At 47.3% G+C, this 18,132-nt stretch overlaps 1 protein-coding gene across 5 annotated transcripts in view; it reads left to right on the plus strand.

Annotated features, from left to right (window-relative positions):
- TTC7B (tetratricopeptide repeat domain 7B) overlaps positions 1-18,132 on the plus strand; it is a 246,124-nt gene that overhangs the window by 124,831 nt on the left and 103,161 nt on the right. For all 5 annotated transcript variants that reach the window (XM_059373525.1, XM_059373527.1, XM_059373526.1 and 2 more), the window contains one exon: positions 1,900-2,037. In XM_059373525.1, the coding sequence (XP_059229508.1) occupies positions 1,900-2,037 (138 nt within the window). The remainder of the gene's footprint in view (positions 1-1,899; positions 2,038-18,132) is intronic.

Consider the following 18,132-nt stretch of genomic DNA (forward strand, 5'->3'; position numbering starts at 1 on the left):
AACCAAAATGATTATGTTCTCCCTGTAAATTGTTCCATAATTATGTAGGTAGAAGTCTAAACTAAGTTCCTTTTGGAAGCCTCTTTCATGTTTCTTGACTTCTTGATTTTTCAGTTTTTTAGACAGAAAATGCACGTGCTCAATTTCAGAACTAAATGAGAATTACTGTGTTTTTTTGTTGTCTGAGAAAATTGTATTCTTCGTTGGTTCTGACTTTAACTTAGAAACATCGTTTGTCCGTAGTCTCTCCACCTGTAAGATATGGTTTAGCATTGTACTGCTTTCTCACCTCAAATCAAATGCATTTTCCCCAGGAGAAAGGGCTTAATCAGAACTACATTTGTAGAACTGCCTCTGAGACAGTGTTCTGGGATATTTCTTATTTGTGGACCTGTTTGAGGTTCGAATCAAAAGACACCAATTTTTAAAAAATGTACTTGGCACAACTCAAAAATCTCTCTTAAGTAGTATTTTGTTTTGTTTTGTTTTGTTCTCTTCCAGGCCTTGGTCCTAATACGGAACATTTATAGCAAGTAAATAAAATGAGACTCCTTACAGCAGCCCCTGTTTCCCTTAGAGCTTCCTTTGTTGGCTCAAAGTCGCTCCTCACAAGAAAGCCTTAGAATGAAATCTTCAAAAGCAGGCTTGTATCTGTAAGAGATGACTCACTTGGTAGGAAGTGGCCTGTCATATATTCTTATTTGTCTTTGACATTTTAGAGCAAGGAGTTTTAAAGTGAGTAAGTACGGATAGATGGCTAAAAGTGAGTGGCTTGGACTCACACACACAGAGAAGGCATTTCATCTCATTAGTGAGGGAGAAGGTGTGTAGGCGTGTCAGCTGTCACCCTGCCTGGACCAGGGACCCTGGTGCCTCACCTACCACTTGCACAGGAAAAACTGAGGGCCCCTTTCTCTCCTCCTAGGAAAGGATGATTCTGGAAGCTTCTGGTAATGAGCAGGGGGAGAAAATACAGGCAAACTCTAACTTAATTGATTCTGAACTCCCTAGCAGGGAGGGATGGAAAATGGTTAGAGTTGTTTAGTGGCCCTAATACATGTGATATGTCTGGAGACTCCCTAGAGAAATTAAATTTCAAAAAGTAATGAAAGCACGTTGTTGTAAAGAGCATTTGATTTCTAGATAGATGAGATTAATAAGCTCGAATGTGCCTGCTGTATTTCTGCAGCAAGCTGTGGAGATATGCAAGAGGCAAGGTGTTCTCCTGAGTCCTCTGGTAATATCTTTTAAAACAAAACTCAGTCTGCTTCTTGCTTTCTCTTCTACAGCTGTTCTGTGCTTCCCTAATCAGGATTGCATTAGTCTTTGTAGTCTGTTCCAATGAAGGTGCCATAGAGGGACCTGAATGTTGCTTTCGTGACAGAGGAAAAGTACGACATGTCCCTGCAGGACTGAGGGAACTTAATGGCACCATGTGATGGTGGGAGTATGGGGCTAGGGATGTTCCCTCTGCTGTGTAACGCAGAGCAGGAGCTGCACCTACAGGCAAGACACGACAGTCCCCCCGCCCCGGTGTGTGAGTCTGCCACCCCAGAGCACTGGCGGTGTCTGCAGCAGGGCTGGCTGGTGGGCCTGAGCCCAGGAGCCATCACCCTGCTTGGCATCAGCTTCTAAAGCCCCCTGCAACCACCGGCTGGTGGGTCCCGAGGGTCCTCTGGCTCCACATCTCCAGGCTAATACCTCGTACTGCTGTAGGGCTTGGGGCATTCTGAGTAAACAAGCCAAGGTGACAAGCCCCTTACTTGCTCCTGCCCTTGTCTCCAGGCCCTTGGCAAGCCACGAGGGGCAGGAGGGCCTAGGTGGCTTCTCTACGCAATGATAGCTGTGTGCATGGGCTGACTCACCAGCTGCTCCTCTTGTCTTCTGTGTTGTTTTCAGGCCAACCGGGACGCTGTGCTGAGCAGAACACCCGAGCACAAGAGTGACCGTCTCATCAGTTTGCAGAGTGCCTCGGTGGTCTATGATCTACTGACCATTGCCCTTGGAAGAAGAGGCCAGTATGAGATGCTGTCGGAGGTAGAGCCCTTGAGTCTGGTACTTCCCAGTTGGGGGCGGGGGGCGGGGCGGTGCTAGCCAAAGCAGCACTGAGAAGAGCTGTGAGACCAGGTCCTGACCCCTCTGTCCCTGGCAGCCATGTGACCTTGGCCTGACTCTTAACTCTGTGAAATGGGAATTGGGTTAAATGATTGGATCATGGAATTCACTGGTGGCCACTTCCTAGCAGTGGCCCCCAAACCCACTGAGTTTGTGTGAGGGAAGGCAAGCATTTCTCAAGCGGCTTCTCTTGCAGGGTAATTTCTACCATCACCCCAAATCTCCCATCTGTGATCCTAATTTCCTTAAAAAGCCAGTTTTACTCTGTTTAAAACATGGATGCATAACTCCCAGTGAAATGGTCCCCTTAGGCACGTGATTGTCAGGTGAGCGGGTGTCGTCTCTCGTGTCAAGAAACACAGTTTTCACTTAAAGACTTTTGCTCGTTCAGAAGAGACCCGAGTTGATTACAGATCTTGTGCAAGGTCCTGTCATTTTGTTCCTTCATCTTCTGAAGAACATTGAGGACGGAAGCTTAACGGTTAACACAGTTTTCAGAGGAAGCTAGTTAACCTCGGGCTGCAGTCATGCGTTACTACACAGTAGCCCAGAAGTCCAGATTCCACCCAAGCAAGGACTGAATGAGTGCCACGATCAGCTTATTCTTTCTTTAGTGGAGAAGGAAGGAAGAGAGAGAGAGAGAGAATGTGGAAGGAAGGAAGGAAACAGGGAAACAACTCATTTTGTTCAAGTGGACTTTGCATGTTATTTTTCTTTTCCTTTCTAAATTTATACACACCGCAGCAGCCTCAGGGCCTGGGGACAGGGATTGAAACATAGTAACACATTGGCTGGAATCAGATGAGCGCCAGGCTCACGCCCCTAGCCTGCTGTTGTGACGCTGCCACACGAGGCAGGAGCCTTGGAGGACAGATGAGCCTGCATGGCTCGGGTCTTTTTTTAGTCTTTGGTTTGGTGACTGTACAGGGCAGTGGTTACTCAGGCTTCAAAAAAAGCCCCTTGCAGTCCGGCTAGATAAAGCAGTGTGCCCAGTGCTCCTGTCACATGCGGCTCATCCCCTGGGACTCTGCCCAGATTCTTCCCCCCTCCATGTGCCTCGGTTTCCCGGGACCCTCCCCTCCCAGCCAACTTAGTGCCTGTCTGCTGTGTCTACTGTGGAGCCCCTCCGTGGGGACAGTGCCATCCAGCTCCCAGTTGAGTCCTTTTCTGGTAAACTTTTTTTCCTCCAGACAAACCACTAAAGAAAGCATCTCTCTGGGTCCGAGGCTGGTTGTGGTTGGCGGGTCTCCCTTCATACCATCATGTAGCAATCTGGCCTTTCCTCAGCTTGAACTTCACCGACGTCAGGAACAGGTGTGAGGAGGTTGGGGCGGCTGGCGTGGTTGGCTGGCTGGATGGCTCCTGCCCACAGGCTTCTGGTCATGCCATGAATGGCTGTAGGGGGACGGCTGTCACCTTAGCAGCATTCCTCTGCAAGCCTGCCACACGCCTCCTTCCAGCACCGAATACTGGGCCTTGTTTTCACTCCGGTGACTTTTGTCTTGGTATCACACATAGCTTCCACCTTGTGGCAATGACCTGATGCCTGAGTCACTAGGTGGTCCGATCCGGTTGCCAGAGCTTTGGCGATTCAGAATTTCACTGCACTGGTCACATTTAAAGCAATGAGGACAGGGCCAGAGGGTGCCTCATCGGTAAGGGAGTACAAGGGTGGGAGAAAGGGAAATTTACCACTCTATGTTCCTTGAAGGATTGTATACCATATGTGTGTATTATCTATTAAATATATAAATCAGCTGATAAGATAGAGACAATGGAGGACATTCATTTCCGTAATACACATATATGGGGTCCCCTGTACTAAGCCAGAGGCTGTGATTAAGGCCGGGATTCAGCCATGTGCGAGGCACGGTCCCTGCCTGTGAGCACCCCCCACCCCACCCCCTGTGCAGCGGGAGGCAGCCAGGCCGCAGGCAGCTGTCTGGGGCGGGGTGGGGGGGTGGGGAGGCAGGGTCTGCTTCCAGTAGTGAGGCCTTTGAATACACGGCTCCAGCCTTTTTTGCTCTTTCTACTTAGTTTTGCAGTTGGAGCCGCCCCCAGCAAACCTTTGATGACCATGTCGTCTCAGGTCTTTTTTAACTAAAACAGGCCCTATCTAGGAGAAAGCACCTGACATCTGGGTGTTCAGTTTTGGAAGGTCCAGCCTTGGCTAAGCACAGACCCTCTCTCCCCTGGCCCCAGGCCTCGGATCCTGCTTCCTTCATTTCCTGGGATTTTCTTCTTCTTCCTTATTTCTCTTTTCTTCTCATCTGCCCTTCCGTCTTCTCAGGGCTCTAGGCTAAAAGGTTAACTGTATTGTTTCTTAATTGGGGTAAATTCCCGTAACATAAAGGTAACCATTTAAAAGTGTATAATTCAGTGGCATTTGGTACGTTCACTGCTAGGCCGGCCTCACTTCTATTAAGTCCTAGAAGGAAACCCCCTCCTGAGTAAGCAGTTATCCTCCATCCTGCTCCCCCAGTCCCTGTCCACTACCAATCTTTTTTCTGACTATGGATTTACTCATCTGGGGTATTTCCTATAACTGGAACCATCCAGTAAGTGATCTGATATCTGGCTTTTCTCAGAGTAATGTTTTCAAGGTCACCCATGCTGTAGCCCACATCGGAACTTCATTCCTTCTTGCGGTTGAACAACATCCCGTTGTGTAAATCTAGCACAATTTCTTCACCCAGTTATCCGGTGGTGGGCATTTGACTCTGGTGAGTCGTGCTGCTATGGGGGCCACTGGATTTTAAACTTCCTGTACTACTTCTGGGGACCCCGTGAGTGTTAGTGATTACCGTTGCTGTCATTCATCGTGGTCGTATGGTCCGTGTCTTCTTCACCTCCTACATTGTTGCCAAAGCGACCTTTCTAAGACACAGGAGTGTCATGCCACCCTTCTGTGCAGAAACATTTGATGGCTCTTCCCATCCGCCCCACTTTTTACTTCGTTTGTCTTGTATTCCTTTTCCTCCCATCAAGAAAGTGACTTCCTCAATTATCTTTTTTGCAATATGCAGCACCTTGCAGATTCCTTGAAGCATCAAACAACACAGACAAGTATGGAAAAGGAAATAAAAGTCACTTAGAGTCCTGCCGTCCTGAGATTGACCACCCATTGACATTGTAGAGACCGTCTTTCCTTGTATCTCTTTATGAGTAAATGCATGTACATTTATGTAACTTTCAAGGGATGGAATAGTGTCATATATGTATTATTGTAGGTGTTCCCACCCATTCTTCTCCCCTCCATTGGCACTCCTCCCTAACTCTTGTCTCCTTAGACCCCAGACCCAGGTCAGCAACCTCGTATGTCCTGAGCCCAGGCCTTTGTGTCTGGAAGCTTGGGTTTGGGTCCCGGGTCTGCCACTCCCAGATTATAGTTTGGTGATCCTGGCAAGTCATTAATCCCCTATGCCTTGGTTTTTCCTTCTGTAAAATGGGGACAATAACCATACCTATCTCAGATCATTGTGAGGTGATTTACTAACCATGTAAGTTAACCAGAGCAGAGCCCCGCACCTACTACATGATAATAAGTGGAGTTTATTAAATGGCAGCTATGTGTTGCTGTGCTGTTCCCACCACCATATGCCCAGGAGTGGCCAGGCACAGGAGAAGTAACAGTGTGTATAGAAAAAGGTCTTTTGACTTCTAGAAACTTCTAGTCTAGTTCAGGAGATCAAGCAGAAAGACACGAAAAGACAACTGATCAGAGAAGACTGGTGAGTCCAAGGCATGTTCATTGCAGGTGAACAGACTGGGTGGGTTGCAGCCATGTTTGGAGGTTGGGTGCCCTTGAGAGAGTAGGAATAGCTGGTACACCAAGGGCTGATGGGAATTTAAAAAGTCCCAGAGCAGAGAGACTCGTCCTCAAGACTGTGGGGTAAAGGGCATAAGGCCTGAGGATCCGGGAGCCAAAAGCTCGCTCTTATGGAAGGAGGACAGGACACCAAACCGAAAGTGCGGGGCCAGGTTGTCAGCCCCCCAACATCTTGGGACAGACTGCTTGTGCCCCTCGCCGACAGGCTCCTGCCATACCCCCCTTTGGCTGGTCCGTGAGCAGGTCCTCCCAGCCTCAGCGACGCTGCACAGATCTTTTATATCAGTTGGAAATTTTTATAAACAGAATTTAACAACAACCAGGCTATTGGGAGAGAAGACCCCTTACCTCCTCCCCCTGCCTCAGACTTTCTTGCCTTCTCTTGTCTGCAACCACCAATGCTCCACATCAGACACAGCCCATTCTCCTTCTGCTGGCTCGCCTCGCCGGCTGAGCTGAGCCCCTCAGCACTCCCACACTGACAGGGGAAAAGACGGGGTGCTTCTGCCGTGGTGCCCATCCTGTCTTGTCATCTGCTCTCCCGTTTTCGCTGACACTTCTGGTCTGTCCTGCAGCATGGAGCAGACCCAGCCTTTCAGGAACTGTGCCTTTGCAGGGGAGCAGAGCCGCTCTCGCTAGAAAACTGTCCTCTCTGTCTGTTTCTTCAGTTGTATTTATTTCAGATGGACAGTTCCTCTCCCAGCCCAAGCTTGGCTACCCTCGTGGGTGCCCACAGAACACCTTTCTTCTTTTCAGGGCACTGTGCGGCCAGATACTGGGCCAGGACCGTAGTACAAAGGAAATACAAACCAGAGGTTATCACATCCTTATTCTGACAGGTTTAAATATAAGCACAATGTTTACCATATCTCCAGTGCGATGAGTTTTCGTGTTTTTAAAAGACTAATTGTGAGCCTCGCTGAAAGGTCTGTGTAGGAAGGAACACTTCTTTTCTTCCCCCTTCAATTTAAACAGCAGCACTAGTTGGCATGACAACCCATGCTATTAAAAGTAAAGCAACAAGCCTTGCTTCCTCTGTTTTTCAGAATGAACCCAAACTGCTAAGTAGGTTTGTTTCTTGAATTTGACTATTAATGGCTCCATTTCGACAGAATGTTATGGGGTCCCTCTAGAAGGGTGTATGTGTCCCCTGTACATAGCTATGGCAGCTTGGGAGACAGAAATGATATTTTTATCTTCCCTGTTGAACTCATATTCATTTGTTTATGGTAAATCTCAACAACATTATAGTTCTGTGGGTAGAACTGTCTGGCTTAGTGCTTGTACCAAAGGGACAATTTACACATTCCTAACCCAAACACTTATTTAATCAGGGAGTATTGTGAAAAACACTTGAACGTCTAAGTCTGTTCACAGGCCTACCATTTGTCAGTTTCTATTAGAGTTTGGTGTTTCATGCAGCCCCACTTGGACTACAGAAGCCCAGCCTTGACCTGGGTGCCAAGCTCCCTGGGCAGTGTCGGTGTGTCCTGACCAATAAGGCTGAAGACTTCTGAGAGATGAAGGCAGAATGTTTAGTTCATGGTAGGTGTTCAGTAAAAACCTGCTGAATAAACCAGTGCTTCAAAGCCAATGTACCTTCTCATCCCATTCCCTTTCCTTTGATTTTTGAGATAAATTTTCCCTGGATATATAATGAGTAGGTCTTCCCCAGGTGGGCCCAAAGGGTAAAGGTCATGTAGCTGGGAAATAGTAACAGAGGAAGAGCTGGTCCCAAAGTGGGACAGAGCATCATACAGATCCCAGCTCTGGTCCAGCTTCAGGGGTCACCCAGCAGGGACCAGGACCCTGCATGGCAGGCCTGCCCCGAAGCATCCCAGCTACTGACATGGCCGCCAGCACCTTCTTTTCCACCATTATGGAAGCATTTCTTGACTTAAGTATCATTGCTCTCTTCTTATGGCATTTTACCATGCCATCTTATGGAATTTTACCATGCCATTTTAACCTTTTTAAAAGGTGTAAAATTCAGTGGCATTAATTATATTCACAATATTATGCAGCCTTCATGACTATTTCCAAATTTTCCATCACCGCAAACAGAAACTCTTTACGCATCAACAATAGCTCCCTATTCCCTCCTGCCATCTACTTTCAGTCTCTGTGAGTCCGCATCATGTAAATGGAACCATGCAGTTCTTGTGTCTTATGTCTGATTTCACCTAGCCTCATGTTTTTGAGGTCCCATTCTGCTGTGATAACACATCTGGTAGCATGTATCGGACTTCGTTCCTTTTTTGGCCGAATAATACTCCGTGTATGTATATGCCACATTTTGTTTATCCATGTGGGTGGACATGTGTAGTGTTTCCACCTTTTGAGTATCGTGAATAATGCTGTGATGAGCATTGGTGTACACATTGGAGTTTCTGTTTTCAGTTCTTTTACGTATATATCCAAGAGTGGAACTGCCAACTCATATGAAAATTCTATGCTTAACTTTTCAAAGAACTACCAAACTATTTTTCACAGCAGCTGCGCCATTTTACATTACCAGCAGCGAGGCATAAGAGTTCCAAGTTCTCCACATCCTAGCCAATACTCATTACTTTTGTTTTGTTTTGTCATAGCCATCTTAGTAGGTGTGAAATGGTGTTTCATTGTGGGTTCGATTTGTGTTTCCCTAATGACTAATGATGTTGAATAGCTCTTCATGTGCTTTTTGGCCACTTATGTGTCTTGTTCAGAGGAATATCTCTTCAAGACTGTCACCCATTTTAATTTGGGTTGTTTGTCTTTCTGTTGTTGAGTTAGGGGAGTTCTTCATTTATTGTGGATAATAAACCCTTAACAGTTATGATTTCTAAATATTTCTCTGATTTTGTAGGCTGTGTTTCCATTTTCTTGATAATGTCCTTTGATCCACAAAAGCTTTTAATTCTGATGAGGTCTATAATGTCAGTTTTTTTCTTTTGTTGCTCGTGCCTTTGGTGCCGAGGTCCTGAAGATTTACTCCTATATTTTCCTTTAAGAATTTTATGGTTTTTGCTCTTATATTTAGCATGTTGATCCATTTTGAGTTAATTTCTGTATTTTAAATAGGGAGCCAACTTCATTCCTTGCATTTGGAAATCCAGTTGTCCTAACAACATTTGTTGAGAGAACGTTCTTTCTCCTTTGAATGGACTGGGCACCCTGGTCAAAAATTGATTGACTATATATGTGTGGATTGGATTCTGGGATTTTAGTTCTATTCCATTGGTCTATTGTTTCTCCTTATGCCAGTACCATGTGATTTTGATTACTATAGCTTTGTTACAAGTTGAAATCAAGAAGTGTGAATCCTCCATCTTTGTTCTTTTTTAAGATTGTTTCCCCCTGCTCAGGGCCCCTTCCAAGTCCACATGAATTTGAAGATTGGCTTTTCCATTCCTGCAGAGAAGACTGTTAGAATTTTCATAGAGATTGTGTTGACTCTGTGGATCGTTTGGATAGTGTTACCCTTCTAACAGTATCTCATGTTTTGATTCCAGATCTTCATCTGAATCTCATTTCTGCTGCTTTATATGCTGGGTAAGAACTTGGGCAGATTCCTGTACTTCTCTAAACCTATCCCCCAAGGGGAAATTTTCAGATAATGATAGGACCTGCCTCTAAGGGTTATTGTAAGGATTGAGGAGAGAGCGTATGCAAAGTATACATTACTGTTCTTATCAGTGGTGTTGATAGTCTGCTTTCTCAAGGAAATGGCCCTCTTTAATCCCTTGGCAGATAATGCTTGACCCTTAGTAGGGTTCTTCATTGAATAGTGGAAAAAAACAGCCTTGAAGTCAAAGCACATCTGAGTTCCAAACCTGGCACTACTCGTTCCTAGCTCATGATTTTGGGAAGGGTTCGCCACTCTGGGCTTCCACTTCAGAGATAGTTAGGAGACATGCTGGGACAATAGGTGTAAAATAGCCAGCACAGCCCTGGGTATATAATACATACCTTCCATTCCTCTCTGGCTGTTAGAAAGGATGGAGTTGAAGATTGTCTCCTGTAACCTCCATCTAGTCTATCTCTTTGGAACAATAGGGCAAGGCCACTTCTGCCTCAGTCACAACCCATCTGATTGAAAGCAACTGTTCTATTGTCTTCTTCCCTTGAGCACAGAGTATCTCATTCCTTTAGTTTCAGGGTTGGCAAACTTTTTCTATAAAGAGAGCCAGACACTAAATAGTTTAGGCTTTGACAACCAAGAGGCAAAATCAAGGATACTGTGTAGGTATGACAAGAGAGGAAACAAATTTCCACAGATTTTTCTCTTGATTAAATTCAAAATACAATAGTGAGTACAACTTTCTATAACATGGGTCCACTAATGAGAAGAATGGGATGGTTTGGGAAGACAACAGTTCACTTAATCGGGACTCAAAGTTAGTATTTCCTCTCATCAAACTGCTGGCAAATGTTCATCTATGAAACGACTCTTAGCTGTCGGGCTCTATGACAACAAGCAGCGGGTCGGATCTGGCTCTCAGGCCACGCACATTGACCTCGGATTCTCAGCATTTTGTGGGCCCTCTTCCCAAGTGCTCTCTTGTTCGGGTGGCCCCCTTAAAGGATATCCGGAAGAATGGATCCTCACTCAGGCAGGTTTATCCCTTCATTCAGGCATTCACTGAGCACCTGCTTTGTGTATGACACGCCCCTGGGCTACTGTTACCGGCATCGTTGAAGGGCAGACACCCAGGACCCCCAGCCAGGGCAGAAGGACTGAGAACAGATAAAGACCCGAGGTGAGAGGCAGTGGAGGAGGAAGCGATAGACGAACGAAACACCCGTTTCTTGAATTTAGTGATTGATTTTGCAAGAGTCACCAGCAGCAGCAACAGCAGCACAGCGGCGGATGGAACAGTGTTTGAGTAGGACCCTGGAGACCCGTCACTCGCTAGGGAAACTCGATCCAGTTGCTTCATAGAGTTGAGCAGAGAGTGTGCCAGAGGATGGCATCCAACATTCAAATTCTATAATAAAAACCGTGACCTCTGAAAAACAGCCCACTCTCTACTCCTCTCACCATGGCCAGAGGCAGTGGTATCCTTTAATTTCAGCATTTGCCAAAGCAATAAAGCTTTGAGAAACCTCTGCTTGGAGCAGTATTGGTGTTGTAAAGCAAAAAGATAAATGGATGGGGCACGGATGAGGGGTTTGCTCTATTTTATTTCTCATTTCAGAGGAGAAATCTTATTAAGCAAGATTTGATGGGCATCATCTGTTTCCTCAAAACCTGGGCAGGGGAGACTTTTCTTTCTAGCCGAAAGTCCCATAAGCATGACTTTTAGCTTTCCTGGACCCTGACTCTTGTGGAGTAGATCTCTCAAACTCCACTGTTGTGTGTACTTTTATTTGTAATTAATTTAGAAATAGGGGCTCGGAACTGAGCACCAGAGCTCTGATTTCAGTGGCCCTGGGCAGATCCTGTCTTACCTCTGCATCTCAGTTTCCCTATCTGTAAAGGAAAAATAAAGCCAGACACTGTCTTAAAGATAGTAGTCCAAGGGGCGCCTGGGTGGCTCAGTGGGTTAAAGCCTCTGCCTTCAGCTCAGGTCATGATCCCAGGGTCCTGGGATCGAGCCCCGCATTGGGCTCTCTGCTCAGCACGAGAACCTGCTTCCTTTCCTCTCTTTCTCTGCTTACTTGTGATCTCTGTCTGTCCAATAAATAAATAAAATCTTAAAAAAAAAAAAAAGATAGTAGTCCAAAATGTCCCAATTGCTTAGGTAGTTTTTCACTGCCGCAAGTGAAGACATGAAATATTATCTATGTGCTGTGTTAAAGTTAAAAAAAAAAAAAAGCCACAGTTTTACACAACTGCAAAGGATTACATTTATCAACTAACTCATTAAGGATATATGATGTACAAAAGAAAATTTTCCTCAGCTGCGGAAGGATCTCTGTGACTAGAACTTTGAGGACACAGCCAACCTGCCCACAGAGGTGAATAATGAAGACGGTTCGCTGGGTTATTTGTTCTATTTTAACACTGGTGGATTTTAGACATAAGCTGCAGGCTAAATTTGAGGGGTATCTGATTGTTTGATTCCTGCCCCCTCCCCCCTGGGTGTTGGCTGTTGAATCTCGCTCTCGAATTCCAAAAATAGGCTTTGGCTTTTCCTTGCTTGTGGTTAGTGTCCAGCTGTCACTGCCATGCACCCAGTTCATGTCATTGGGATTTGGGTACCAGGAAGGTAATTGCTAAATCCCTTCCATGTGCCAGAAGAGCTTCTCATTCCTGGATCCCCCTCAGAGGTAGCTGGTCTAGGAAAAGCCAAAATAAGAGACCGGAAGGGAGGAGCTCTTGCTCCCAAAAGGAAACAAGATTTTTGCAAGTGACATTTTCACAACCGCACTCAAATGATTAGGATGCCATTTAGAGTCTAATTATTGTCCTACCAAATATCTGTGGTATTACATGAACGTTATCTGGGATTTAGTGAGGTGGCAGAAGTGTGATGACGGCGAATGGGCCTGTCTTTCCTGGTAGAAATAACAGCACTGCCACAGCCCCCTTCCTTCCTTGCAAGGGAGGTGGCTCGCCTGGTGCACCCGACCCAGGCACCTGCCCCATGTCCCCCTGCCCAGGCCACACTGCCGCCTCTCCACTGGACACTGCGAGTGCGAAAGGGCCAGAATCTTGCTGTCATGTCTCCCTTTCCATCTGTCCTTTGTCACCCACCGGCACCTCCACACCATTCCCAGGGCTCCTCTCTTCCTCCTTCATTCCCCCTCCGGTCAAACTCGGAGGTCCTCAGCATCTGCTGTTTCTTTTTTTCATAAAAGCAGCATCAACAGTGATAACGTTTATAGCAGTGGCTCTGGGGCAGACACTCTTCTAAGCATCTGACACGTGTTCCTTCACTCTACCCTGCGACAGCCTATGGCTGGTGAGTAGGGAGTTTGGATGAAGCCTGGGCCGTGGGCCCAGGGCCAGCATCTTCACCACGTGACTGCTCTCGCCTGGCCCCATGCCACTGCTGTCCCCTTCCCAGCCACTAGCCACGCAGGGCTGGGGGACGGAAGCAGCCCCTTACCTGCCCCCAGTCCACCTTACACCCACGTGTTCTCAAAAGTCCGCTTCCTTAGTCCTTCTTTCAGACTGGAGCCATTATGTGAACAATGTGAATGTTTCTGTTTTATTTTATTTCATTTTAAAGCATATATTCTAATTGCAATCTCCGCTACTATATTGAAACCGGAAATTTTTCATTTGTTGTGTACAGAGATGATTGGGGTGTTTAAAAGGGGTAGTCAGAACTGGGTGAGCAAACATACCATCTCAGGAGGCGAAGCTGTGGGTAGCAAATGCCTCCAGGGTCAACCCAAGTGCCTTTTATTCTCAGATGTGTTCACGGGGAGAGGGCTTCCTTTTGTTTCTGAGGTATGTTGGCCTGAGCTACTGAGGGACTGTGTACTCGTGATGTTTACGGGAACACAGGGGAGGATGTGCTATTATATCCACGTGGTATGCTTGGCATTGGGCTTCCAGAACCACCTGGAGCTCTCTGGGCACTTTCTCAGAGCCAGCGAGTCATCACTATATATAAGATGCCAAGAGCCCTGGGAGGACAGGGCCGTCAGCTGTGATGCTGGAGCTCAGACACCTCAGAATTGGGGGTGAAGGGCTAATCTGTAGTCGCTGCCTTGTATTTCTGGACTCTGTTGATGACACACCGGTGACTTTCTGTGGGCTGTGAGTTGTTTTAGTTATGGGGAAGAGGTCCAAACGGTGAAAGACAAGACAGTAGAGGGGAAGTGCCTGACTGATAAAACCTTAGTGCTTTTGATATCATATGTGGTGCTGGTGGGTTTCATGGGGTCTGTGAGGTTTCTCGAAAATTCTGCAACCTGGAAAGGCCTCAGTGCTTTGTAGCCTGAAGGATCCCAAAGAGGCCATGCCCCTTTAGCAGTAAAAAATATTACTGAATCTTCAAAACAGTTCAAGGAACATGTGGCATTTTTAGGGGCCTTTTAGTTAGCTATACTTTGCTTTACACAGCACAAGTGGGCCTGATAAGTTCAGCGAGAGTGGCATGTCTATAATTAAAGTCGCAGAGGCAGCAGAGTGCTGTGGTTCAGAGCTCCAACTCTGGAACCACACTGCCCGGATTCAGGTCCTGCCCTTCCACCAATACACTGAGACCCCACATAGTCATGCAGGGGACCCTAGACTGTAGTCTGTGCTCAGTTTCCCCATCTATAAATGGAGGACCATAACAGTGCCTACTTTTCCTGGTAGAGTTGTTAGGATGAGCAATGGGGCTGTTGTTGTAAAGCAATTAAAATGACTCCTGGTGGGCCGCCTGGGTGGCTCAGTCAGTTGAGCGTTTGCCTTCAGCTCAGGTCATGATCCCAGGGATGGACCCCTTGATTCTGGGATTAAGCCCTGTGTGGGGCTCTTTGATCAGCGGGGAGTCTGCTTCTCCGCTGCCCTCTGACCCTTCCATCTGCTCAGTCTCATTCTCTCTCAAATGAAAATAAGAAAGAAAAAAAAAGAAAGATAGTTCCTGTCTCTGGCTTCATAGTGTGATCCAAAGGCATGTTGTCTTAGTCCATTCAAATGGCTATGACAAAACAGTACGACTACTTGGGGGCTAGGAGGCAGGAGCTGATTATAAGAGCCTGAAGTATAGGCTTGGGGGACCTTCAGGGCCTTGGCTGTAGGTAGCAGAACTGACTCGCTCACTCAAGCAGAAAAGGCATTCATCCATGTATACTGCTCACAGGATCCACAGAAGGCTGAAGAATGGGCGTGGGCAGAAATTAAGAAGGCAAGGTCCCTGGCCTAGTTTGGGAGGACATGCCTGGCTCAAGGGCCTCCACCCACCCTGGTGCTCTTTGGGCCCCCAGGCCCTGCCACTGGGAATGACATCCCAGTCCACCCCCCACCCCCCCACCCCGTGCTGAGCTCTGGCAGGAGCGTCTGATTGGCTGTGCTTGGGTCACGTGACACCCTCTTGCTTCCTTCCTTCAAGGCTTCATTACTGGCAGGTGGAGAGGCTGCTTTCCTTCTATCTAGGGCATACCCCCTACCACTCCCCACTCCCAGTACAAAAACTTCAGAAGAGTTTTGAGGTGAGAGGAAGCCAAAATGATAAATGTCCTTTCCTTTGGGGACCTCAGTTGGATGTTTCTTAAGTTCTCTCATATCCCCAAGATTCTCTGGATCTGCTCTTCAGGAGAGCTGCTGTTTTCCTGGTACTGTGGCTGATAGAACGTGGAACAGAGCTCTATACCAATTAGGCTTCCAGTGTTTTTCAGTGACTGTGTAATGAGTATGTTAGCCTTTGGCACAAAAGAAAATAAGGATGCACACTCATTTGTAACATCTAGCTTTCTGATTCAGGACAGGCTTGTTTCAGCAACTGAGCTCCTTCTGTTTATTGGGAAAACAGTTGATATTTGTCATTCCTTCTAGCAATAGGAAGAAGAAAAGCATTTAAACATTTAAATGTTTCTGTGTATATATTTAAGTACTTAGTGGTTCTATTGCAGTGAGCTGGCTATGTAGAGCTGTTAGGACAAACCTCATTTTCGATGTCCTCTGCATCCTTCTCCACGCACTGGCTCCTTTGCCTGATTCCAGCAGCGTGATCCGGATTCCTGGTTCCTCCTCCCCAACCACCCCTCATCTCCCCACTCAGTTTCCAAGTACTGTTGGCTTTTCATCACTTGAGGCTCTCTCTGTGGCACCTGTACTCCCCCACGTCTTGCCAGCCCATCCCACCCCACGCCTAGATCAGGTCTCCCCTCTGCCCATCTTGCCTACTTGATCTTTTCAACAAGAAGCTTTGATTTTCACTCCCAAGGTGCTTCTTAAAGGCACAGTGAGGGCTTCTTAAGGGCTTCCTGTTCTTATCAGTATAGTAGAGCTCTTAAGAGGGCTCTTGGGCCAAGTTCAGACCCCAGCTCTGCTCTTTGGTGCCTGTGTTAGTGAGAGGTGTAGCCAGATGTAATTAACAAAATCAACTCTCAGTGACTTAACCAAGTAGGAATGAATTTCTCCCCCATGACAGCAAGTCTGGCGAGAGGCTGCAGTCACAGCCACAGCACATCACGGCCTCAAGGACCTAATGCTTTCCCTCCTTCTGCTCAGCCATTCTACAGAGTGGGCTGCTCCCATTACTGGCGTCCCCACCTCCAGCACCAAATGTGCGTCCCGGGTGGGAGGGCCAGGTCTGAGGGCAGGTGTGTGCCAGCTGAGAACGTCCTCCTCTTAGACACCCCTGCTGAAGCCTCGCCCAGCGGCTTCTGCTGACATCACATCACCCACAGTGAAGTTACATATCCACAGATTTGGGCTAAGCACATTGCCAGCTCAAAATGAGGCTCTAAGTGTTCGTCTTGCATGGGATCTACAGATGCCTGTACTGTACCATCACTAGGCATATAGGTGGTACGTGTTAAATGCTCACTACTTCACTTTTTAATATATATCTGTTAGGGCAGGTTTCCCCAGTAAACCAGCTAGCATACAATTTGCTGGAACCTTCTAGGTAAATACCAGCCCAGATCCTCTCCTACCTCCTCAATCTACCTTCATCATTTTCTATAGTCTGTCACCCTCTCTGTGGCTCCTATGTCCCCCAGCCCCCTGCCCCTACCTGTGTGTCTGTCCATTAATCCTGAAACTTCCATTTTCACTCCTTGCCTGGGGCTGGCCACAGAGCATCATGAGAACTGGCAGCCCCGTGCTGCAGACGCCAGAGCCCGACACCCCAGTCCCAAGGGTGACCCTGATGTCTGCATTCTGTCCCCTGAGGGAGTTGCTGTTTAAAGCTTTTCTGAAAACCCCCAGCTCTATTCCGTTTCTCTGCTCCTACACCCACTTCATCCCATCTTTGCCGGGAAGACAGTGGCTGCGTTGGACATCTAGGACAGGACTCTCCTCTTCATCTTCTAGAGCCTTCTGAAGAGAAGGCCTTCCACTGGGGGCCTTTTCTGCTCCTTCATCTCAGGTTGCCTCCATGGTGAGTCTCTGATCTTCCTTCCACAGGCGTGTGCTTCACCACTCACCCTTCTTTCCTCTGCTCCTCAGGGGGCGCCCTCCAGCACACCCCAGAACTGCGCTCCCAGAGCTGGGCCACCCACTGCCTGGTCCGGGGCCTCTGGGCCTCCAGCGCCCTGACCCTCTCGTCTTCTCCGCCCTGAAACCCCACCTGCATCTCCTTTCCAGGCCCCGAAGTTGAGATGCTTCCTGAGGTCCCGCCACAGCTGCCGTCCCTGTGAGCACTCCTCTCACGTCCTCCAGCGTCTTCCGAGGGTGTCAGCTATTTTCTCGAATGTACTTTTTCCCCAGTTATTTTTCTTGTGGTAAAATACATATCTCACCACCTTCACCGTTTTCAAGTGTGCAGTTCGGTGACCTTGAAGACCCCCTCAGTGTGGTGCAATCCTCAGCGCTGTCCATCCCCAGAACGCTTTCCATCTTGTAAAGCTGGAACTCTGTCCCCATGAAACGCTTACTCCCCCCGCCCCGCCCCCCACCAAATCCTGCTGTCTGTCTCTTGATTTTGACTGCTCTAAGTACCTCATACAAGTGGAATCACATGACATCTGACTTTCTGTGACTGACTTACTTCACTGAGCATCACCTACTCAAGGTCTGTCCGTGTTGTAGCCTATGTCCAAATTTCCTTCCTTTTCAATGTAAGGCTAGATAGGGGCGCCTGGGTGGCTCAGCTGGTCAAATGTCCAGCTCTTGGTTTTGGCTCAGGTCATGATCTTGGGGTCCTGGGATCGAGCCTTGCGTCATGCCCACCACTCAGTGGGGAATGTGCTTGTCTCCCCTTGCCCCACTCGCGTGTGTTCTCTTTCTCTCTCTAAAATAAATGAATCAGTCTTTAAAAAAATAAGTCGATTTAAGGCTAGATAATATTCTATTGTGTGTTAACATCACAATTTGTGTATCTGTTTATCCTTTGATGGACACTTAGGTCCCTTCCATGTGTTAGCTGCTGTGAATAATGCAGCTACGAATACCGATACACAGATCCCTGTTTGAGCCCCTGCTTTGCATTCTTTGGGGTCTGTCTTTATGCCAGTACCATGCTGTTTTGATTGTTGTAGCTTTGTAGTAAGCTCTGGAATGAGGAAGTGTGAGTCCTCCAGCTCTGTTGTTTTTGAAGATTATTTTGGCGATTTGGAGTTCCTTGAGATTCCGTGAACTTTAGGACAGGTTTTTC

Source organism: Mustela nigripes, chromosome 13 (assembly GCF_022355385.1).
Source record: "Mustela nigripes isolate SB6536 chromosome 13, MUSNIG.SB6536, whole genome shotgun sequence".
Taxonomy (NCBI): Eukaryota; Metazoa; Chordata; class Mammalia; order Carnivora; family Mustelidae; genus Mustela; species Mustela nigripes.